This window comes from Diprion similis, chromosome 3, assembly GCF_021155765.1.
Source record: "Diprion similis isolate iyDipSimi1 chromosome 3, iyDipSimi1.1, whole genome shotgun sequence".
Lineage (NCBI taxonomy): Eukaryota > Metazoa > Arthropoda > Insecta > Hymenoptera > Diprionidae > Diprion > Diprion similis.
In genome coordinates, this window is record NC_060107.1 from 7,408,955 (window position 1) to 7,433,583 (window position 24,629).

General features: G+C 36.0%; 1 protein-coding gene across 1 annotated transcript in view; it reads left to right on the plus strand.

The window, feature by feature from the left end:
• LOC124404607 (LON peptidase N-terminal domain and RING finger protein 3) overlaps nucleotides 1–23,775 on the plus strand; it is a 38,884-nt gene extending 15,109 nt beyond the window's left edge. Inside the window, exons 2-9 of the mRNA XM_046878910.1 lie at nucleotides 13,984–14,102; nucleotides 15,214–15,336; nucleotides 17,175–17,396; nucleotides 18,300–18,399; nucleotides 19,468–19,670; nucleotides 21,927–22,231; nucleotides 22,594–22,801; nucleotides 23,234–23,775. Of these exons, the coding sequence (XP_046734866.1) occupies nucleotides 13,984–14,102; nucleotides 15,214–15,336; nucleotides 17,175–17,396; nucleotides 18,300–18,399; nucleotides 19,468–19,670; nucleotides 21,927–22,231; nucleotides 22,594–22,801; nucleotides 23,234–23,593 (1,640 nt within the window). The 3' untranslated portion in view covers nucleotides 23,594–23,775. The remainder of the gene's footprint in view (nucleotides 1–13,983; nucleotides 14,103–15,213; nucleotides 15,337–17,174; nucleotides 17,397–18,299; nucleotides 18,400–19,467; nucleotides 19,671–21,926; nucleotides 22,232–22,593; nucleotides 22,802–23,233) is intronic.
• The last annotated feature ends 854 nt before the right edge of the window (nucleotides 23,776–24,629 follow it).

A 24,629-nucleotide genomic window follows, 5' to 3' on the forward strand; every position in this document is an offset into this window, starting at 1 on the left:
CGGCAAGTAACAATCTCGTATGAATAAAGCGAGACACGTGCGTTAAGTAAACGAGAGGATGGTTAAAACTTGACGGAATTGTTTGGCCTAGACTCACTCGGTAACTCGGTTCGGAATCCCCGGAATGAGGTTCAGACCGTCAAGTTCAAAAGAATCGGTCCTCGTCACTGCGGTAACATGGTCAATGGAACAGGATTTTCTCTCGGGGCTTACAAACGTCTAAATAAATGTACGAGAGGCGGAACTCTCCTCGTTACATCGATCCGTAGAATTTATTTTCCCCCTCTTCTACGTAATGTCCGAGATCTTTAAGGTATAACGCGTGTCCGGTTCATTGTTTGCAAATTTTTGTCAAAACATAAAATATATAAAGATTTAAGGGAAAAGGTATAACAAATTCTGCCAAGAACTGTACTAATTGTGAGAAATAATTCATGCCGTTATGTCGAAACTAGTTAATAATTGTATTATCCAGTTCGTGTTTCAGTTTGAAATTCCTTGTGACAAATTGAACTTCCTCCAAATGTGAAAAGTCAGATTTCGAAATTGTGTAATTCGTCGAGATTGCATACTACGATGATGTGAATTTTTTTCAAAGATAGTAGCACTAACGTCCACTGAAATCTTGCTGTTAAAATTTTTTCTCAACATTATTACTCTTGTAATAAAATATACGCTGAGAATTTATCCGAAACAGGTCAATTTTAAATGGGGAAATCAACCCTCTTACAGGCATGGGTTAAAGTTGAGATAAAAATGTCGAAAATTTAGGAAATTATGTTTTGAAATATTTAAAGCTGATTAGGATGGCGGCCCAAAAAAAAAAAAACCATCAACACCTTAAATAAGGAACACCCTAATATATATGTTTAAATATATTTTTACAAGTACACTTGCTGATTGGTGTAGATATACATGTATTCCTTCTCTCTCTCTCTCTCTCTCTCTCTCTCTCGGCAACGGTCGGTGTATAATATAAGTAGATATATAGAAGATAGGCTGTGCGCAGCTCGCGCGTGGCGACGATAAAAATGAAAATAATGCCAGCACGTGTACCTACCGAAGTCGCGCGTCTCTGATCAGCGTCGCTCTGGCGTTACGGTTTTTCGAGCGACGCGACGCGACGCGACGCAGCGCAGCGCCTCCATACGACCCGTTGCGTAACAATAGATTTATATAAATGCGAGTTACGTTGACACTGCGCGGCGAGAGATCAGCCAACGCGCAAAGCTGATCTCGTAAGTTAACCCTCGAATCCGGAAGTCGCTAAGGAAAAAACATGCATAAACGCACCGATTTATTCTTGAATGAAAATCTGCGCATCCTCATGTTGTGCCATTTCGTAATAATTATGGCGTATTTTTTTTTTTTGATCTCTTCTTATAAGAAAAATTATCAATTTTCCGAATTTTATAGCTGCGATCTAACTGAATTTCAGGCTTATATATATAATTTTTGTGCAATTTGCGCAGTGAGAAAATATTCAAAAATTAATTATCTTTTCGTCATACATTCATGAGTATGTATATGATGAAAAATTTGTATATGATCCGATTATTTTTCTCTATATATATAATATATATACACATACATATATATATATATATATATATATATATATAATTAAAATAAAATTCCATTTAACGAGCTACAGTGCACTCCTTCTCTGCGCACTTTAACGCGCTTCTCCCAATTGCGTAATAAAATCCGTTACATAAAAGCGGACAACCGCGCGAAGCGACGCTAAGCGACGCGACGCCGCGTAAACGGTGCATGTATAACCAACCGAGCAACGTATGCATCGATGATGCACCCTATACATGCTAAAACGACGTATGTATTATTATGCTCGAGTTGTGTTGCCGCAAAGACGCGTCGTTCGCTTCGCGATCATGCAGAATTATCACAATCAGATAGATCCACGTGCAGACAGACAGATGGTTCACTCTCAACCAATTTTTGGAAATTTGCGAAAAAAATCTGCACGCTTACGAATACGTAAAATAGCTGACAATAAAATATATGAATTACGTTGAGATGGAAGTACTATGTAAACAAAACAAAAAATAAATAAATAAATTAATAATGAAAAGAATTTAGGAGAATAAATTAATCCGACAAACTGACGATAAGAAATTATAATAAAGAAAAAAGCATTGAGACATTAAGAAAATACATAAATAAATAAAAAGATAATCGCTATCGCAAGTTTCCCATTCATACTTCTACTTGTATATTAACCGATGCGCGATATGTATCCAGAGATATAATAGATACTGGAATTTAATGTAGAATGTGTATAGAGTTAGCCGATCTCTTCGAACGTTGCTTACAAATTGCACTAAATGCAATGCCAATTAAACCAGCTATGCATACGCAATAATCGAGCTTGTTAACGTTGCCAATCCCGGCTCAAATGACCGGAAAGCATCTAAGTATATGATACTTTATGTAGGTACACGTGCAGCTCGCGAATGTGTCGCATAGTGTACGACGTATGTGGAGAGGATCGAAAACAAAGGATTAGAAGAAAAAAAGAAAAAAAGAAAGAAAATGTAAAAAAAAAAACACAGCACAAACGATGATAGTGCATAATTTGTATAAAAATAATTACGGCATTGTTAGAAATTAAATGAAACGTAGATTCCGTGGCTTGCGGAGAGGCGATAAATAAACCGTATATATATATATATACATATATAAATATGCATACAAATCAAAGGCGACAATGTAACATACAAACACACGAGTACATATAGGTATATGTATGTATGTGTGTAACTACATGTTTTTCCGCAGTTATATCTACAACAACAATTTATTATTCATATTACATAACTGCTCCCCGCGACGTGATGAAGTTATAATTCCTATACGCGTGTAAGGCATATACTATACATACATATATTTACATGTAAGCAGCGAGATTTTTACCGATGTAAGGGGGACTAACTATATTATATATATATATGTATTATACATTCATTGAATTCCCGATCTGACCGAGAGATCAAAAGTACAAGCAGAAAATGAATCAAGTATTTATCTACCTAATCGGCGTTTCCATATTACATGTGTATTATTACGCGATTATGTAACGCCGTTGTGCATTTTTGAGAATTGTTGATTTTAGATTTCTGTCTGGTGTCATGTTGACACGCGATAGTCTCGACTTTTTTCAACTCATGTACGCGGGACGGGAATTACGCATTGATACAAAATTCAGGACTGAACGATGAAAGGGAGCTTCGGTAACTCTACATACATAAAACTCAAAGTCTAATTCCTGACGTATGTTCGCTTATAATTCCAGAACTACAGAACAGATCTTGATTATTTTTTTCCTGTGGATATCTACAACGTCCGGACAGATTTTAGACTATATTTCGTTTCAACCAGATCAATAGTTTTGAAGTTATAACGATATTTGTAAGCCAAGTGGAAAGGTCAAGTTAGAGGTTAGGTTAAGTTCTCAGACAGCGCGAGGCTAAAAGTCGTCAAGAAGCCATTTAAAGAATGTTTTATGCGCCATTTTGTCTGATCCTGAAGGATATCTTCACGCCTAAAAAATGTCAGGCGTATTTTTGACGACTTTAAGTTTTACGCTCTGGTCTGGTTTAGGTTTAAGTTCAAGTCAGGACAGGTCAAATATTATAAATCTTTATTTAAATATTCTCAACTACGCAAGCAAAAGTTCTCAATTTAAATAAAAATTTAATTCCATTCTGTAACAAATTTGTACCATGTATATACACAATATACATATATGTATAAATAGCCAATTAGAAGCGGCAAATTTTGTTATTACAAGCAGCAGCGGATTTGGCTCGAGAAATCGTAAAGTCAGTCGTCGATACACGGTGTGAACGCAAAGTGGATACGTGTGAAGTTGCTCAAGCGCGTCAGCAATCGCAAAGTCGTCGACCCGAACGGCGGCGGGCATTAAAAAATATAAATTGAGCACCGCGACGAGGAGACAATGGAAATCACGACTCCACGTATCCATCAGCTCGAGGCATCGCTAATTGGCAATAACGCGAATTTTTTCATAATTTCCAACGCGCCCTGTCGCTCCTCTGAATGTTTGAAAAAAAATAAAAAAAAATAAAAATAATGAAATAATAAACTAATAATAATAATTACAGAGATTATCGGAATGCGAAATCCGCTTATACATTTGTCTTGAAAAATCACATCGAGAGTGAAATTCGACCGGGTTGAGTGAACCTCGGGAATAAATTGGATCGAACGTTATTTTCCTCTTTTTTATTATAAAACTTTTCCCAAAACGTCCCCAAAAACTTTTATTCGACATATTTTTCTATAAATTTATTAGTTTCACGGTTTGAACGATTTGACCCTTTTTTTTTACAATAATTTCGGGGGTCGATCGCCAAATTATAATCACCGTTCGATTCATCGTCATCGAATTATAACTGAGATCAAGTTTTCGGATTCGTACCATCAAAGTACGATCGTAGACCTTCCATGCTTATTTACTGGACTAAAAAGGAAAGAGCCGTTCGAGCGGCCGGAAGTTCCACTATTCGCTTCATGTCTCACGGACTCGCTCGGGTACTTGACCGTGAATCGTGCCAGTCGTACGATTCACTCTCTCTCTCTCTCTCTCTCTCTCTCTCTCTCTCCTCCATCTCTCATTCTCAGCTAAGTATTTACCGATTTTACCGGTTTATTTAGGAGCTCGCCGAAGAGCGATTGTCCCAGGAATGTATGTAGCCGCCATTTTTCAGCTGGTTTTTTTTTTTTTATATTATTTATTTTTTTCTTTCTTCCTTCCATACGAATTTTCTCTCAAGGCTCGCGTAACTTCAACACGCAACGAATTTACCGTGGATTCTGCGGAACTCTTTTATCACCTAGTTATTCAGATACGGATAGCCTGCAACATGTGTGCCAACTGGGCGGTTAAACACTTCCTCTCTTCAAGCTCGAAGCTCAACAGCTCGAATAATTGTATTATATACACGTATAATCATGAAATCGTACCCAGATTTTGACTTTTAACACTTTTCGTCATCGGGAGAAATTTTTCGTAACAACAGAAAAAATAGTCCATTGTAAAATTAAATATTACAATGCAAATTCTTTCACAATAAAATTTACACTTCTCAACGGTATACAAACTTGTACTTGGGTTAATAGATTGAGGGTATATTTATCGTCTTCGTTTTTAATCCAATTTTTCTTTCGTGTGAAAAAAAAGTAAAAAACAAGTGATTTACGATTAGAATAAATTTAAATCTGACGAATCTTCGTCTCAAATCACATCACTAATTGTCATTTTTATAAACCATACCATACATTTGAAAATTTTCTATCACGACTAAAAATAATCGACTATAATTATACATTAATTATTATTCATTTCCAAGAAAACAACCTTCTTCATTATAATTACACAGTTGTAGGAATAACACTTTGACGCTTTGACATAGAATAGAAAAACTATTTCACGTTCACACAGATTCTCTGTGTACGAGACCTAATTCGTCACTACGATCACGTGTCTATGTATATATGTATATATATTTAAATAAATATATATAATTACCATGAAAAATAACATTAACATCGCGTATAACATGTGGTGTAATTGTTAAATGATTGGAAATTTACACTTATGCAGCGTTGATTAGATTCTAATTAGTTTAACCCTAAGCTAAAGAATTTGAAACGAAAAATTCCCGACGAGTGTACGTATATCGTAGAGAGGTTCAAATACCACGTATAGATACGCATCGAAAAGTGAAAAACGGGACCTTGTACGGTTGACTTTGACATTTGCGTTAGTCGAGCGCTCTGTAAGCCCAAACTATTGAGATACACCTTCGCCCATATATTATACAGTATCTATATACATACATATGCAATATATCCACATACATAATATATACATACATGGATTACAAGTGTGTATGGAGTAGCTAGTAACCGAAGCTGAGAGATAATTCGATCGAGTTTGGTTAAAGTCCTGATGTTACGTAACACAGCGGCCATGTAATGCCTTGTATTGCGAGTTTGGTGAGAAAAAAAGACCAAAAAGTGACCAAAAAGAAAAACCGAAGAAACTGATCGACGCCGTATCGAGATATTTTAGCGATTCAGCTCGGCTGTATGATGACTTTGTTGTTTCCTCTTCGGTGATTCGAGAGTATTTGACACTTGAAATTGCCTTATGAAGGTATATACCAGGGTATCCAGTATTCATGGTAATTATGGAATCAGGGAATTTGATATCCCCTGGAAAAAACCTGGAAATCTCAGGGAGTTTCATGTCGTATCTGTAATATATTCTAATTTTCATCCTAGGTTCATAAAAATTTATCCATTTGGTGAGAAAATTTTTTTTTTTTTCCTTCAACTTTCAGGCAATGGTCACAAACCAAGCCCTGACTTCTTAAAAATTGTGCGTGCTAGTAAATTCTTACAAATTCGCCTGACAACGAACCGTGCTCTAGTCAAATATAAAATATTCTTGTCGGTATGATTATTGTATTTTTCATTTATTGTTTACATGAGAAGAAACTGAATAAATAATGATTCTTGTCTGTAAATCGTGGAATTCTGAGGGAACTATGTTTTCACAAATAACTGGACACCCTGTACAGTATCTAATGAAATTTCCGTCCCTGCAGCTTGATTCGTCATTACATTATTACTGTTTCGTTAATGATGTGATAAGAAAACAACTAAAGACAACAAAAAAAAATAAAGGAATTTAATTTTCTCCCTCTTGCATCCGAAAATCCATTTGCACAGACCTATACTCAAAATTAATCTCCAATTAGTACAATTCGATTATCAATTTCAATTTGTACATTAATTAGAATAATCCCGACTGTTGCGGGTGTTAGAAATCCAGAGAATTCACCCTGCGATTTCGCACTATCAGCACCCGTAATCCGCAATATATATACATATATGTATATTATTATTGCACAATGCACATTGTGTACATACCTACTTATGTATAGTGTATACCCATACAATGGTTATAACACTCTGCGATGCAAGAACTAGGCTTATGCTTATATAATTTATCCGTTTATCGATATTTACATTATATGCAAGCACGATACTCAGCCATATTACCACGAAGCCGGCGTTGCACGCACGCAGACATTAAAAACGGAATTGCATTCAACACGGTTATACACATACTATCTGTACAACTGAACGTATTACAAAAGATGCGGATAAGCGAGATTGAAAGCTTCGCCTAATAAAAAAAAAAACATATTAAAAAAGCCATCCGTGTTCCAAAAACGGGCGTATATATATATATATATATACGTACAATATACATAAATATATATACATACACATATCACGCGTGACACAAACGTGTACCTAACTTGTTAATAAACAACGATTCCTCCTCCTCACCCTCTTGATTCACTTGGTAAAGGAAGGGGAGAGTCGCAAGTGTTTCGTTGCATAAGCCGAGCTCTTGTCAAAGTCATCGGCGAGACGCAAAAGCAGATGATGATACGACTGCAGGGTAACACACGAGACGCGACGAAATCTCTGCTGCCCTCGTTCTTCATTCGCGTATATAATTAATAAATGTATTATATTTATATGTAATAATAATATATAACAAACGTCGAATAGAATAGAAGGTCGACACAATTACTGCACATTATTTTATACGAATATCATGTAGGTATATACGTTACACAATGAAGTCCATTCGCATATCTATAGTATAATTGTTGCTCAAGCGGAGGCAATCTGTCTTTCAAATAGTACAATTTAAATCATCCGATAAATAATAAACTTAGGTATAATATATTTAAAAGACGAATAGTCGGTGTATATGGAAAAAAATAATAAACAAAAACGTCCAAAATATTTATAGCAGGATTTGATCGTTTGAAAAGTGTTTATTTATTTTTTGTTTCCTTGTTTCTTATTCTTCTTACTCTTATAAACCGTGTTTAAATTATGCATATGTGTGTATATATGTATGTATGTATTTATAAGGTATACACGGCCGGTCCGTAGAAACTAGAAACGTACTATTACACTCGATAAGTCCCGCATTAAATTATCTCCCCCAGCCTCTGCGTTCCTTTTACATTGTATAAAATCGCGTGTGATAAAGCTCAATTGCAGTTTATACGCACGTACACTTGCAAAATCGAGAATGTGTCGCCACGTATGAAGCATTTACCCACGTACATAATATATCACATGTATATATAACGATTTACTTGCAACGAAAAACAATCTAACGTAACGCCGAAGCGACAATGACGCGTTGAAAATCGTTGAACTTGTTCTCTTTTTTTTTCTTTTTTTTTTTTTTTTTTGAATACATTATCACATGCACTGCAGGATGCAGAGCTGGAGAAAAACATGTTATTTCGCTTTCGCAAACGAACAAATACTTACGCGTCACGTTATTATAACGTATATATGTATATAGATTAATGTCTAACGAAAATTTTTTAAAACACACCGATGAACACTAGATATATCATATTTATATATATATATATATATATATATATAGATATATTATCTAATGGTTCGTGTTTTTGCATGTTTCCATATACGTTCGGAAATCGAGACGAACACAAATTGTCGGCATTGATAAGAAAGCTTTTTTTATACGTTTAACCGCGTTGGGTATAAAATTAGCAATGATGATAAAACTGAAGAATAAGATAGATATAGACGAATGAATAAAGATAGAAAGAAGGAAGGAAGGAGAGAAATAAAAATATACAGATTGTCCGTATAATATAAATCATATAATATTGTTTAATTTCTTTATACACACACACACACGCGATTCATCGAGGTTTATTATAACCCTTGTTTTTTGTTTTTCCTTTTCCTTCCCAATTATCTCTCGCTTCCATCGATATCATGACGTGTATAAAGATGCACTGGAACACACACACACACAAAAACAGACGAATTTAACGTCTGTATATGCATGTATAACAGCGATCTATAAACAGAGTAGACACGCTGTATGTAAAGTCAGGCGTCACGGCGAAGAGGCCGCGAACGTTACGTAAAGGTCGCTCACCTAGTCGCTAGTAAATAGAGAAATATTTCTATCTCCGCGATTCATCCGCGATGCACCGCAAACGACGTAAAGGCTCTCCCGTAATTAAAGAATGACCAAAAAATAATCGATTAATTATTTATCAAATTCGTTTCGATTTTATTCCCACGAAGGACGCGACACGATATCTCAACTTGTGTGATAAAATTATATTTCATGTAATAAGTGAAATTTGAATGAACATTTTCACCTGAAATTGTAGAAAAAGAAAAAAAAAAAAATTTTTAATCAAACTATAAATTATCATTTTATAGAAAACTTTTCCGGTATTAAGACTACGTGATTTTTTAATTCATTTTTAGCGATTCGATCGCGTAGTTTTCGATTATTTTTTCCCACTCGATTGATCGATTCGTTGATTATTTTTAGCTTAATCATCGCTACAATTCCTTTCCAACCAGCTATTCAAATGGGGTCAGATCAGGACACCGATTGCATTTGTTTTCCTCCCACATATGGATTTTTCTTACTCTATATACCACGTATATATAATATAATAACACGTATTTGCACAAATGTCGCATTTCATACCGCATAAAGATAATACCGCGGTTAATAATAATGTCAAATAAATTTTCAACCAAATGTATAACATTGCCTTTTAAATATTTCATATTGCTTGGAAACAAATTTCTTGGCTCCATACAGTTTCTCGCTTCATTTCACTCTTTCAAACCCCCAACAATGCAACAATCGATTAATTCAAAAATATACGATATACATATGATTTCCATCGTTGCACACTGTTATTATTAAATATTCAAATAAAACTCTTAAAAGGCAAGAAAAAAAAAAATTGCAAACAATTTTTCCTCGCTCTCTGCGGCATGATTAACGCGGATAAATCCGTCTTCGTACACGTAGGAGTCTCGAGTTTCGTAATTGGTCTCTGCAAATAGTGTTTGTACACAGGAATATGTATGTGTATAACATATATGTATACTAAATATCATAGTATACATTGTATACATAGATATATAACAGCGTAGGAATAGTTATCGGTTGCTGAATCTTTTTGCGCAAGTGAGAATTGTTTTCTTTTTCAACCAGATGCATGACGCACTGTATAATAACGTATATGTATATCAGCACCGAAATTGTGCAATGAATTCGTTTTGGTTGGTTCTATTTTCTTTGTTCTTTTCCTTGTATTCCGGTCATTAAATTATTCTTATTATTTTATTTTCCGCGCGTCTAACCGGACGGCATAAACGTGGCGTATTTTCGTTTATAACTTCCTTTCATTGTTAAAAAAAAATATTTAAAACAGTTTGGATTTCATTTCGTAGAAGGTAAAAATTATACTTCCGATTCCATTTCCGAAATATGCGTTTATCGTATGTAAAAGAAAGACGATTCTCCAGAAAAATGAACAAAAAATATCCCTGCATCCTTGCTTAGAGCCAATATATTTTAAGTTAAAAACTTCGACCAAAGTTCCAGAAGTTTCGTTCCTCGTTGTGACTCATCATCATACCCAGTATTACAAATCATGATTTCTCATCGGAAAAATAGGTGCAAATTTAAATCTATGAAGTCACGCGTCCTTCCGAGTTCAGAGGAATACGAATCATTCTCGAAATATCATTCATACACGGAATGAAAGAGTTTCGATCATATGAGGAAAAATAGTGTATTATTATATAAAAAATAAATTAGAAATATGAATAGACAAAGGGTCTAAGTAGAGTAAAATTAAACAGAATAAAGTAACAAAATCAGAGAGAAAGAAGTAGGTAAATAGATAAACATTAAGCAATTCAGACATAATAGATATAAAATGAGATATCAGTAACAATAAAACAAAGCCAGCAGTGTAGGAGTGAAAAAAATTTAAAGAAAAAAAAGAGAGAGAGAGAGAGCAGACGGCATCATGCGTCCGTCCATCTGGCCGTGGGCCTCTCGGCTGTAAGGCAATGACATTGCGCCGCTGCACAATGCCAGGATGCGCTCTTCTCGCCTGCGCAGTTCGCTTCGGCGCATGTCGCAGCGCGCCGGCGCTTTCCTACAAGTGTCACTGCATGCATCGGCTCCGATCATCGGATGCGCAGCATGCGTCGTGACTAAGAGAAACCTAATTATGTGCGAGGCTGCAGTCTCGCGGGAATATCAGAGCGACAAAACGGCGCCGCGTTGAGAAATATGTCGTATTTTAACAAGATCATCAGATGCACTGATAAAATAGCAACAACGGTTTGAATATTGTTGAAATTAAGAATACAAAAATTCGATGCTAAAGTTTTATTTACATTCTTTGATTGTTGCAAAGAAAAATTTGTTTTTCCAGTTAAATAAGCCCTTGACATTAATTTTACTCTATTACTCTTAGTAGTTTTTAGAAAAAATATCTAGCGTAATGCGTGAGCATAATAGAAAAAGAGATAATAGTAACAATAGATTTTCTACTCAGTTAGAAAACTCATTTTCATTTTATATCCATAACCACGTATTTTGCGGTTATGGTAAAAATGAAAATAATTATTAACGACTGTACAGCATCATCCACGGTGGAAAAAAAATAAAAATATATCGCGGTGAAAACGAATATGGAAATTCTACTCGATTCATGCATAACCGATTACCTGCAATTCATTCGCGTAAATAGTACATCATGCAAGCTAATTCCAGCGTAGACAGAAACGTTTATAACCTGCTCATTCTATGCCGCAAAAAAATAATCTTGTGTATTCCGAATTCCTACAAAGTGACCCAACCACTCGACACTAAAATTTTGCTGACAAATCGCGTTTATGTAACGAGCATATAACTCGCGGCGAATATATCGTTGGTATGCGAAACGATTCAAACGGCTCGATGACATCCGGTCAACGATAACGTCAATCATACAAAATATAGTCGAAAACCGTAGTTCACACAGTTGTTACAATTTTTCAACAACAATTTACACTATTATTCCTATTACAATCTAGTCGAATGTTCACTACACATTAGTGTTACAACTAAATTGCCATAAATTACATAACGAAGTCAGTCGATTTCGTTGAAACAAATCATCGTTGCATCAGTATAGTATTTAATTTCGTTAGTTTTTTTTATTTCTTTTTTGTTTCAAATTATTTTTATTTATGGCAATAGCGTGCCAATCTTATGGCATATATATTACGGATAATCGTTACGCGGTTGAGTTTTTGCGAAAGGTAGATTTTTCGGCGTACCGCATCGTTGGTTGTACTTGTATCGAGCCTGACAATATCATGGACGACTGGACAACGGTAGGATTTCACGGTTAATTGTCCGCACGGCTATCGGACCGATCTCCGCAGATCGCGAGATCTCGGCCTCGACATTTGCGGGCCGTTTCCACCGAGTTCGTTGCCTTTTAAAACACCGCGCGAGTATGCCTATATATATAGAGAGAGAGACATGAACATATATAATCAGTTGTGATTCCGACGTCGTCGATCTGTCGGTTTGACGGTCACTCACCGTCACGGAGGAACGATCAAAAACAATTAAAGGTGGACTTTGAAAAATTCTTTCCATATAACTCTCGCATGTTTTACGCGTTTTTTTTATGCATGTTTTCCGCGCACAGAGTATCCATTTTTAAGACGCTCGAGTGAGTCTGCAAATGCGCACGCGCGAAGTACAGAAAAGACCCACTTTCAAGTCCCAGGAGTTGAAATTGGTGTGTTCTGTACCGCGCGCATGCGCCGTGATGAAAAAATCTGACATTACGCGACCCTAACCTCAATTATTTCGTGCTCGGTGAAAAAACGCGCAACATTCTCTTGTTATATAAAGAATCGTCTGTAACAAGGAGGCAACGATCGTTTCGCCTCGCGTATTTGAAATATTCGTCTTCGGCTAACTTATACAACTCATATTGCAAACTTAGTTTGCCTAGTATTAATTGTTGCACGATATACCATCAACCATCATCATTTTAGAATTCGAATTCACCGTATCGAGTGATGTACAGGTGTAAAGAAAAAAAATCACCGCCATATTTCATACACATTCCATAAATTGAGAGAAATTTTTCTCACTCAACAAAATTTTTCTACATTTGACTACCTTTAACGGTTGTAAAAAACCGTGATTGTGTTTCGTACAAACATTGCTCTTTGTTTAATCTAAAGTTAGCATCATCAGGGTTCGTTCGTAGAACACGTGACGCTGTCAGGGGTGGTAGGAAGTGAAGTGGGGGGCGGGGGGGGGGGGGGGGGGGGGGGGGGAATCAGATATTCCGAAAATGAGCGTCACGTGTACTATAAATGGCCACTTATATGATATTATTACATACAGAGTAGATTTTAAAACAAGTCAATTTATTATATAAATCGTAATTTAAGCCGAGACTGTTATAATCCAAGACTGAATTATTTTAAAGCGGTGCACGTGAGACCTAAATCGTGTTTCCAACATTTCCACGTAACACAATCGACGTATCTTATAATTAAAAATTTAATTAAATGATTCATCACGATAATGGGGTAGTCAATCATCAGTTTAAAGTTTGTGACGTTGTTTTGCAACTTTAGGATTACTTAAAATTTATTAAACTGTAGATAATACATCATCTCGCCAAACTCAGATTTTGTAAATTCAACTTCTTCAGATATTCTAAAGGTGCAAAGTAGCGCTTTTTGTTTCAACGTTTCAATGCATTAATTAAACGCTGCTACTCAATCTAAATATAAGGTATAACCCCGGTTGCCTGCCTTATAGGCGCACGGATCGTTCCGCTGTTAGAAAAACTCAGTGTATAAAATATATCGTCATATTCGTCCAAGGGACAGAAAAAATGTAAGATAATGATCAGTCAGCGTAGTTAGTTAAAAACTAATCATTAATTACAGACATTGTCGTCAGTCGTAACTCTTACGTTATTTTTATTTCCCAATTACTCTTTCCAGCCCCAAACAGCCCGCTACATCTGACCAATCGAGCCCACGCCCTGCATTTGCTGAACAGGCCGCAAGCATCGCTGACCGATGCCGATCACGCTGTTAGACTCAGACCTGACTGGGGCAAGGTAATTATACACATCAGTATGTACCTAATTCGATTTACTTTCACCCCTCGCTATGCGGGGTGCCTTTGTACAGACAGTAATTAATTAAGTAATTAATTGTGCTAAAATATTATGTAATTCATTCGAGAAAACGATCTTCAAAACAGTTGATGAAAATTTTTTACTCCAATGCCAGTGTAATAAGAGAAAGAAAATGTTGAACCTTTGCGAAATCGTAAAGATGTCGCCGGGGTGAAATTTGTTTTATCGGATTTATCGTATTTTCGTAATAATGAGAAAACGAAATTTCATTACGCTACAGTTTATTCTGATTAACTTAAAATTACGCCTATTATTTGAATTTTGAAAGTGCACTTATCGATCATTAGAAATCGAGCAAGGAACTCGAGCCGTGAAAGGAGAGGAAAAAACAAGAAAGAAAAAAATGCAGTAATAGTATAATAGCGTATATATGTATTAGTGATACGTAGCAGAAGTATCACATTGGAAAGCGATGGTTGTCGGGTAAAGGTTGCTTACATATTATATCTATATAGGTATAAGGTATACTCGCGATATGGCGTAAGATCATTTATTTTGACATGCCTTCAGCCAGCAATCGAGAATCTCAAACAACGCCGGTGTTTCACCTGAAATGTGTTGCAAACATTCGAGTTACAATGATCGCGCGACGTTGTGCAACTTCGGCATATTATAAGTATAAGCGCGATTCCTATATTCCATCCCCCTTTTATTGCACATTCACATATATGTATAGGTAAATAAAATACCGCAGTGAATATTTATTTGTCTATAACTTACACAGCGCAAGTACGACGGTCACGTAACGTCTCGTATTAATAAAGAGATAAAACGAATTGCAAAATTTTCCAAGATCTCACGATCTCTTCGATCATTATACTTATATACGTAATCGTAGAAATTTTCAAACCGATTTACGCTAGCCGACGATCGATACGCCTTATAAGAAACAAATTTCCAACAATTAATTAATAATTTATCACATCTACTTGATACTATAAAAATCAGTTGATAATTGCACAAATTTTTTCACAATTTTCAACAATTTTCTACGAATAATCAATTAATTGACCAACAATTTGAATTACAGGGTCATTACAGACGGGGCGTGGCTCTCTCGTGCCTCGGAAGATACGAGGAAGCATTTTCCGCACTTTGTACCTGCGTTGCCATCGACGGAAACCCTCAGCCAGTACGACAGGAACTCACCAGGGTAAGCCTTCGAAAATGCTTTCGTTAAATTGTCGACATTTCCGCCTACCAAGGAAATAAAAAATTCAGGATAATTCGTGACGCGAAGTTACGTGTAAATTCGTCGGTATTTACCGAGATTTTGAAGAGAATTGAAAGGAAAACTAGAAAATCAAAGAAAATTTGATCGTTGCGAATTCAGAAGAAACAAATCTACCCATTATTGATGCCTCTTTTATCTTTTTTTTTTTTTTTTTTTTCTAACTAAATTTGTTCACATAAAAATAGTTGATCGTCTTTCTTATAAGTCACAGTTTTTGGATGAAATTTTTTTGTAAGTTTCATCACTCTGACAAGAAGGTGTATTATAAAAAAGAATAATTTCATCCACGGAATTGAAATCGTGATTGAACATCGCGCAGAAGTTTTTATTTGGATAATAGAGAAAGAAGATGAATAGAATTATTGCAGAAAGGAAGAAAAGAGAATGAAAAAAAAAAGCAAAAGAAAAAGAAGCGGGATGTGTAAATGAAACGACTGGCGCAATTGACGTTTTACGAAACGTCGGTTATGCCCTGCCAGCCGTATGCTGGACGTAATTGGATTTTCATTTGCTTCGAGTCGGATATACGTTGCGTAAGACTCGGCATGACGCCCGCGTCGCGTCGCCTAGCGGCAAAGGACTGAGAAGACGAAACGAAACGAAACGCCTTATGTAACGCAGCCGAAGAGACTCACAAAATTTACCGGTGACGCGTTGATAGACAAAAAAAAACCAGGTCAAACCGTAGTTCACTGTAAACAAGACAAAAATCACGAATCCGAGGAGAAAGATTTTTTTATCCTCCTCCTCCTCTCCCGTTCCCGCCGCTTTAGAGGTAAGGAGGAAAAAGTTCGTCTGACTTGACCATTTTTCAAAATTTTTCAGATCACCTAATCTGCTTATTTCAAAATGAAAATATCGACTCAAAATCTTTTTATTTGAATAAAGTGGAACTTTTTGAACGATTTTGAGACGTTTTGGAAATGTTCGAGAAATTGAGTTTTTTTTTTTTTTTATTTTCTTTTATTCGAAATCTGCGTATTTCTCGCGATGTGAGAATAAGTCTACAAAATAAATAGCTGTGATCGTTTTGTCAGAAAATCTTACCCTTATTTCATACACTTGACAATTTATTTGATGTTCAGTATATCTGGAGAAAATGGTAAAAAAAAAAGTGAATTGGATAACCCTTTCAGTGACACATTGTTGATTTCAATACTTTGGCCAGAGTTTTTTCGCTCAGTGGTTTTTGGGGTCGTTGATGAGGAAGCTAAAGTTAGAAGTTGATAATTTCCAAACCCCCTCGATGGCGGATTCAACATGGCGGGTGTAAAACCAAAAGAACTATAAAAATTCGATGATTTTCTGGTTTTCCCGGGTTATGCGAAGTAACAAAAATTATTTTAGGTTGTAAAACCCTGTTTTCAACTGTGACCGAAAGGGTTAGTTTACCCGATAATGAAAAAATCCTCTCATCCTCGAAAATGAATTATTCGAAATACATGTCGAGAAAAGGATCGTAAAACTCACGAAGAATATATTTCATTTTAAATAAACATTCAATAGTTATTCAATGTGTACCATATATGTGTACTTTATAATTTTAACTACGTATAGATATATCGCGGGGTAAAATCGAGTATAAATATTTAATCGTCCAACGTCTCATTTGACCAAATACCTTGCGCAACAAGCGTGAGTGATAGGAATTTTTTTTCAATCAGTGCAAAGTTCGAAGAGATGTTTGTCAAGTAAATATATTTTTTGTTTTTTTTTTCAAACGAAATTGATGAAGAAAATTTTCAAACGTTTCACAGCTCCTCCACCGGATGTTGGCGCCAAGTTTGAGGCGACAGAACGTGATATCCTCGAGGGCTCCTTACCATCTTGGCCAGGACATATCGGCCCGCAGTCAAAGGAACAAAAGGCACCAAATGCTGCTTCCGCTGATGAGTCCTATTCAAAATCACCAGAGGGAGGAAGCGTTGAACACTTCCGACTGTGAGGATAACAGCAGCGGCGAGGAGGAAATAACTCAGGTGATTAGAAATCCGGTTTATCCATCCTCGTCTCTTAATTCTTTCGCTGTATCGAAACATTCGATTATCACATCGGTGCGACGATTTCTTTTTTTTTTTTTTTTTTTTTCCTTACCGAACAGATTTTACGACCTCGTTTTTGCGTATTCATTAACCGTCCATTCCAATCAGACAATTTACTTGCGATATTTCATCAAAAATTTCAGTTTGCGAAATTGTGCAAAGCTAGTAGAATATTAATAAAGCTACAAAAGTTAATATTTCCATTAAAAAACCTGAAGTCGATTTTAAATTTCCCACGTGTATCGCCTCTGGACGGTAATAATAATTTTCACTTCAACAATTTTCATTCATTCAATGTACAGATGATAATGGAATGCTGAAAACAGTTCAAGTTTCTCAATATCTATAAATTCATTAATTTCTTCGAACTATGAGAAATTCAAAGCCGAACTACCTAATTCGAAAACAAATAAAATTTTTACTTCATAGTACGGAATTTATATAATATTATAATTCATATAATAAAATATTCCCAGCATCGTTGGAATATTGAGTGTATAATATATAAATAAATACCAAAGCTTTGATTGGTGTATACGTAAATTACGAGTGATCTGCAATTTTAACGATAAATTTAGTAATATTGTATAAATCGTATATACTCAACACACAATGGCTATTGTTATTATATCTGCGGCAGTACGCAGAGTATAATGCAAATGAGGAAGCAGCAAGTCACGTGGCCAAATTTCGATTGAGGTTACCGCATAAGAAATGATTATCATGATCATGGTTGTTAGGATTATTATTATTGTTGTCGTTGTTGTTATTGTTTATACATGGTATAACCGTCGTCCAGCCACGGTTAATAATAATCCGTTTTCCAATCTCTCGTTACAGTCGATATGTCGAAGGCTATTGTCCGCCTCCGATTCTCCGGACAATGGAAAACTCCATGCGATACTGGACAGGGTCTATCAAGAAGTGAAAAAACTAAAAAGTACGTAAAACTCCGATGATACATGTACAGTGTAGACTACGTGAAAAATTATGTAACTCGTAGTACTCGATTTACGAGGCCTGGATACCAAACTCGAAAAAAAATTTGACGGTATAGAGGAGAAAACTTCAAATTCCTATTAATTAGAATAAACAAATATTATGCACAAAGGAATAGAAAAATCTTTAATAATCGTATGAAATTTGAAAAAAATATAAGTTTATATTTTATTCGATTTTTCTCACGCGTTAGACATTTCCTGGCATATAGATTTGTCGCCGGGTCAAATTCCGAATTTGAAAAGTTCCTAAAGTAACAAATTTCAATTTTTTTCACGGCGAAAAACTTTCAAGAAAAAAAAATGAAACATTGTTGAAACATCAAAGTTCCGAATGATTGGAAAGCCAACGTTCAAAGTTTCGAAAGTGCGAAAGTGAAAAGATTTAAAAAATTTGAAACATCGAAATTCCGAGTGATCGAAAATATTCATTTCCCTGAATTTCTGTCTTGATGAAATTTCACCACTTTGACCATTCTTTGTAATGGTTTTGCGATATTCTTACCTTCGCAATCCTAGTCATTCTGATATTCGGTTTTTCTGATTTTTCCACGTTTCACTCGTCGATTAAACTACACCGTGCGAATATATTTCAACTTTCGTAATTTTACTCCATCGAAACTTTACTTTCCGGATTTTCGTTCTACCGGAACTTTACATTTCGAAACTTTGCTCTATCGTAACGTGAATTTTTTAAATCTTGCTATATTCGAAACTTTGACCCGTCGTCGTTTTTCCGACCACTCGAAACTCTCTTCTTTCGTCAAAGTTTACATTTTTCACTTTAATTTTCGCCACCAAATAATTCCAAATTAGGTGCTTCCGGAACTTAAACCTCCCCCCACCCCCCACCACCCACCCCACTATATATTTTTACTAACATAAGTCGCAAAACAATTCCTAATTAAATTTATTCTTCTAATCGCCAAGTATCCATTAAAATAAAAAAGAAAAAAAAAACAACCCCTAGAATATTATAAGAATAATCATCATCCCCCTTTCTTGTTCAGTCGATACGAGGCCGGCGGAAATTCTACTACCACCCTTAACGGCAGCTGGTAGCGGGGGCGGCGAATTTGACTGCATCCTCTGCTGTCGGGTGCTTTGGAAACCGGTAACGACGCCCTGCGGCCACACCTACTGCTGGATGTGCCTCGACAGGTGCCTCGATTACTCCTCGGCCTGCCCTCTCTGCATAACATCCCTCGCCGACGTGAGTTGCGATGCGATTCTAATCTTATTTTTTTTTTTTTTAATATACTGTATTACTTTCGTTTTTTCTTTTTTACTAACTTTCAGCGAGCTTTTTACGGCCGGCATTTCGATTTCGGTGAAATCTTTCACGTCGTGAGATATGAAAAATTTCAAATTCGTCTTAGGCCTTGCCTTTTTTGAAAAATACTCAAGTACTCATCAATTTTCAATCACCTTTAATTTTACATCTGAACCTAATTTTTGCCTTCGAGTTTTTCGCACTTCCTATGTCGTTCGATATAACCAAAATATCGTTTGCTGATCCGATTTGTGTGTAAGAAAAAAAAAAAAAAAAAAACAGTCTGACCTTTCCGAATATGAGATTAGTTTGAATTAGGTATTAAATGACTAGATCCTTAGCAACTGTGAGAAAACAAAAAAAAAAAGCAATACGATTTATCGAAAAAGAAATGAAACCTGTACATGCAAATGCCATGAACGAAAAATTCATCTTATTGTTTTTTTCCTTCATATTTCTAACATATTTCTTTTTTTTCTGGCAATTCCTGAGGATCAATCTTGAAATAAATTTCATATTCAGAGAAAGTTTTCCGACCCTTCCATAGGAAGAGAAAGAAAAGAAAAGAAAAGAAAAACGTGAGAACGTAAGAACGTGATTCTGATCATCGTGTTTCTCGTAAGCGGCACAATATCAGGCTTAAAAATTAGAAAATTTTCATAGATATTAGCAACGAGCTGCGAGGAACGGTTGAAATTAACTATCATTGTTCGAAAAAATCTAAGTAATTGTTTTCTGCGGCTGATGCCGATGTTTCCTGGTCGGGCGCGACTGTCATTAAGTAAATACAATGGCAACGTTGTTGCCGATATTAATTACTAATTGAAGTATAAGAGAAAGTATAATGCAATAGTATAACAATTCGCGTATGCAAAATGAAAAACCGCAGGAGCTATTCTAAAGCTGACTTTACACGTTCCGTTGGTTATTGTTGGAAGTAATCTATCATCTCGTCTATTATTTCACAATTTTATTGCTTAGGTAAAGATAAGAACGTACCGATCACATTTCTCCTCGAAAATCACTGTGCAAGCATCGTCAATAATAATTATTCACATCAATATCCGGGTATTATTAGAAGCTAAATTTTTTTTTCTGTTTCATATCCTTTTGCTTTTCTATCAGCTCATTTTAATACTCACGAAAATTTATAAATGCTTTGAGATTATATGCAGCAGAGGGGTGATAACAATTATTCGCAGATCGTGGACGGAAATATGTTACAAATTGAATATAAAATTTCAGTATAACTTTTATACTTAAAAATTGCACGCAAAGTTAACTGGCTGGCGGGAGCCAGTGTAAATGTGGGTGAAATTAACCGGAGCCAATATGACCACAAATATACGAGGTATTTTTTACGGTATATGATAATAGTTTCAAATTCCACGTTCTCCAAATACGAATCATTGGAGTATCAAAGAATTTCCATTTACTCGTATTTTGAAAACAGACTTTTCCAGTTTACCTTCATTGTTTATATACGTTACAACAGAGACAAAATGTTTTTCCAACAGCGTGATCGTCGTATTGTATTATACCTGAAATAAAACAATTTAATTTTACTCGAATTGAAATCAAACAGAGAAAAGTTTTATTCGTTCTATAAAATACGACGGCGCCAACGTATTTCGTAAGAGTGTTTAAACCTTTTCTCTGCCAATTTATTGTATATTGTATATATGGAAAAAAAAAATGAAAAAAAAAAAAAACGATTATACCTGCAACCCCAAAATTAATAATTATACAATAAAAAATATGTGTTTTCCTAAATTTCGTCTCGCCTGCAATAAATTGTGAGGTTACTATATCTTTGAAATAAAATAAAACAATTAATAAAAATGATAATCATTTAATAGATTGTAGAGATCACGCTGCTTCCAAGCATTTGTCTCTGTGTCGGATGTGACATGGATAAAAACTGATTTTTAATTTTAACATTTCACCATCCTGTGAGAGCAAAAGGGGTGAAAAAAAGGGAATAAAAAAAATTTGCATGACTCTCGATGGTTCTCATTCTGCACTTTGCACACATTGTGTTTTTCGATATTGATCACCACGGATGTTTGCTTCATGTGTGTGTGCGTTAAAATCCTGCGTGAGCTTCTATATACCTGTGTATACATGTATATATATATATATATATATATCCACATATTTATACGTTAATACAGGACAAATTTGTGTTATTTCCAGTATTTGGCGAGCAGTCAAAAAACCGTCACAGACTTCGTCGAGAGGGCTCTGAAAATCGTAACGCCCTGCGAGTACGCGGCAAGGGCGACGAATGACAGGGCGGAATTGGTCCAGGGGTTGGGTCCAGGCCTCGGAAGCGAGGAGATCGCCGTCTTCATATGCACCACGGCTTTTCCATGCGTCGCCTGTCCGCTATTTGTCTACGAACCGAGGTACAGGCTGATGGTTCGACGTTGTTTGGAAAGCGGTATCGGCCAATTCGGAATCGCCGCTTGTCTGAACAGAGATGCAACGGGCACCAAAAAGTTAGTTGATTCGATCTTCCTCAGTCTTTAGCTAATCGTAGAAAAAAACCGAATTCAAGTTTAAATTTAAAATTCGTAATTACCCTCCCCCCTCACACCCCCCCCCCCCCCCCAAAATTTGCGCATTTTTTCATAAAGTATTCAAATCTCAGGGGTTGGGGTTGGAGGGTTGATTTTTGTTTGAGACGATTTTCGGTAACGAAAAGATTTCATTCCGGACATTTTCTTTTTTTTTTTTTTTTTGTCTTTGAAAAAAAACTCACCCTGTACGTGAGATTCGTTTCTTTTTACGATTAGTCCGACGTGCAAAAACTCGAAACGAAATATTTATTAGATTCTTAATCATCCGGTTTACTTTTCAGGTACGCCGAGTACGGGACGATGCTGGAAATCAGGGATCGCGTCCTGCTTAAGGATGGCTGCAGCATTTTGAGCACAACGGGAGGCAGAAGGTTCAGGGTACTTGGCGGGGGCGAAAAGGACGGATACGACACTGCGCAGGTGGAATTCCTGAGGGATTCGTTCGTTCAGCCTGATCAGCTGTCGGGTCTTCTTGAACTCCACGATAAGGTGATGGTCTAAGAATGCCTTCGAGAAGTTTCAATTTTTTTTTTTTTTTCATATCGTTAAAAACTCATCACGAGTCGTTTATTTTTCACGAAAAAAATTCTTCAAATTATTTTTTCCAATCAAAAAATAACTGAAATTTACTTTTTACTCTCGGGCATGAAACAGTCGACGAAAGAACTGCTGACGCGTGTACGATATAATTTTCATAGAGCAATATAAATCAAAATGAAATCGCCAAAAATTTTACTCTCAGTCACGATTTCATTGTCACCTTAAAATCCGAATCCTCATCCTTTTCTCCCACATTTCGACGTACTTACTCAAAATTCTCGCACTCTCCTACAAAAGCTCGGAATAGTTTATTACATTTTCAAAAAAAAAAAAAAAAAAAAAAAAAAAACACATCCCATTAACCGCGATTCCTTGTTTCAGGTTCGATCGAAGGGTCGAAGGTGGTGGTCAACGGTCGCGCCTTCCCAGCAGGACGAGATTCAGCGGGTATTCGGGAGGATGCCGGAAACGGAAGGGGACTGGCCCCGTCTTCCGGACGGGCCATCCTGGACCTGGTGGCTCCTGGCGATCCTGCCTCTGGGCCCCCAGCTCCAGGCCGGGATCCTAGGAACGACGAGTCTCGAGAAGCGTTTGCGTGCCATCGAGAAGACCCTCGACCACATGGAACAGTGGCAATTGACCGTCTCCGCTCAGCCATCCGGTGAAGCAGAAGCACCCGCCAGCATTTGCAGGGACGACGACGCCGTGATGGACACCGTTTCCGTCGTCCAAGACTCTTAGGACTGCTTCGAATCGGCCAAACAACAACAACAAACAATAACAAGAGCCTGCAGCTGTACCCGTTCATCTTTGGGGGATTCAAGCGTCGCGGAAATGCATTTGAGGTGTACAAAAAAAAAAAAAAAAAAAAAAAAAAATTACCACAACGGAACCCCTCGTGATTTTTGCCAATTAATCGATCAATCGAGAGTTTTGTTAAGATCGTATTTCGATTATTTCTTTGTTTTTCGCATTTCTGTTATCAATCGTAAGTCCCCGATGTTTTTTTTTTTTTTTTTTTTTTGTATTCCTCAATAATTTCTACTATTTAATTTCCTAAACCCGAAAACTGTCCAGCTTTATATTTGTAACGAGGAAGATTGATTACGGGATAAATTAATAATGTATACCGTATGTTTAAATAGTAGATATTGATGTCGTAAATTTTTTTCGCACGTCAATCAATCACTACGCTTACGTGCACCGAGTCACGTGTTGTGGCACGTGATAAACGGTAATACCCGATCACGTAAAAGCCTATGACTGCAATTGAAACGTATGAAATGTCGTGCACGTAAACATAGTGAATATAACAATGATGATAGTGATAATGATAGTAATAATAATGATAATAGTAACAACGATAGTAAAAATAATAATAATAAAGTACGGTATTGATAATTCAAGTTTCAATTTCGCTCGTAACTGAACTGTTATTGTCAAAATTTCTTTACGCAGCGTGAAAGCGACGTGCGTATATGAGAATACAAAGACCGAGTACGAAATTTCTAAAATATTATAATAAGTGTCTTTGTATTAAATTAAACACGTCGTTTCGTATGTGATATTGACGTGAGATGTGAGAAGTGGTAATTAAATTAAATACAATATCGTACGATATTATTACAATAATAAGATTGTCCAAGAAGCAGGTAAAACGAACATTTAATTTTCGAGATAATTGAATTGAAATACAGTGTTGGAATTTCTGCTTAACGACATTTCCAAATATAATTATACTTTATACTAATTTTAAACGAGATTCGATATTATTGAT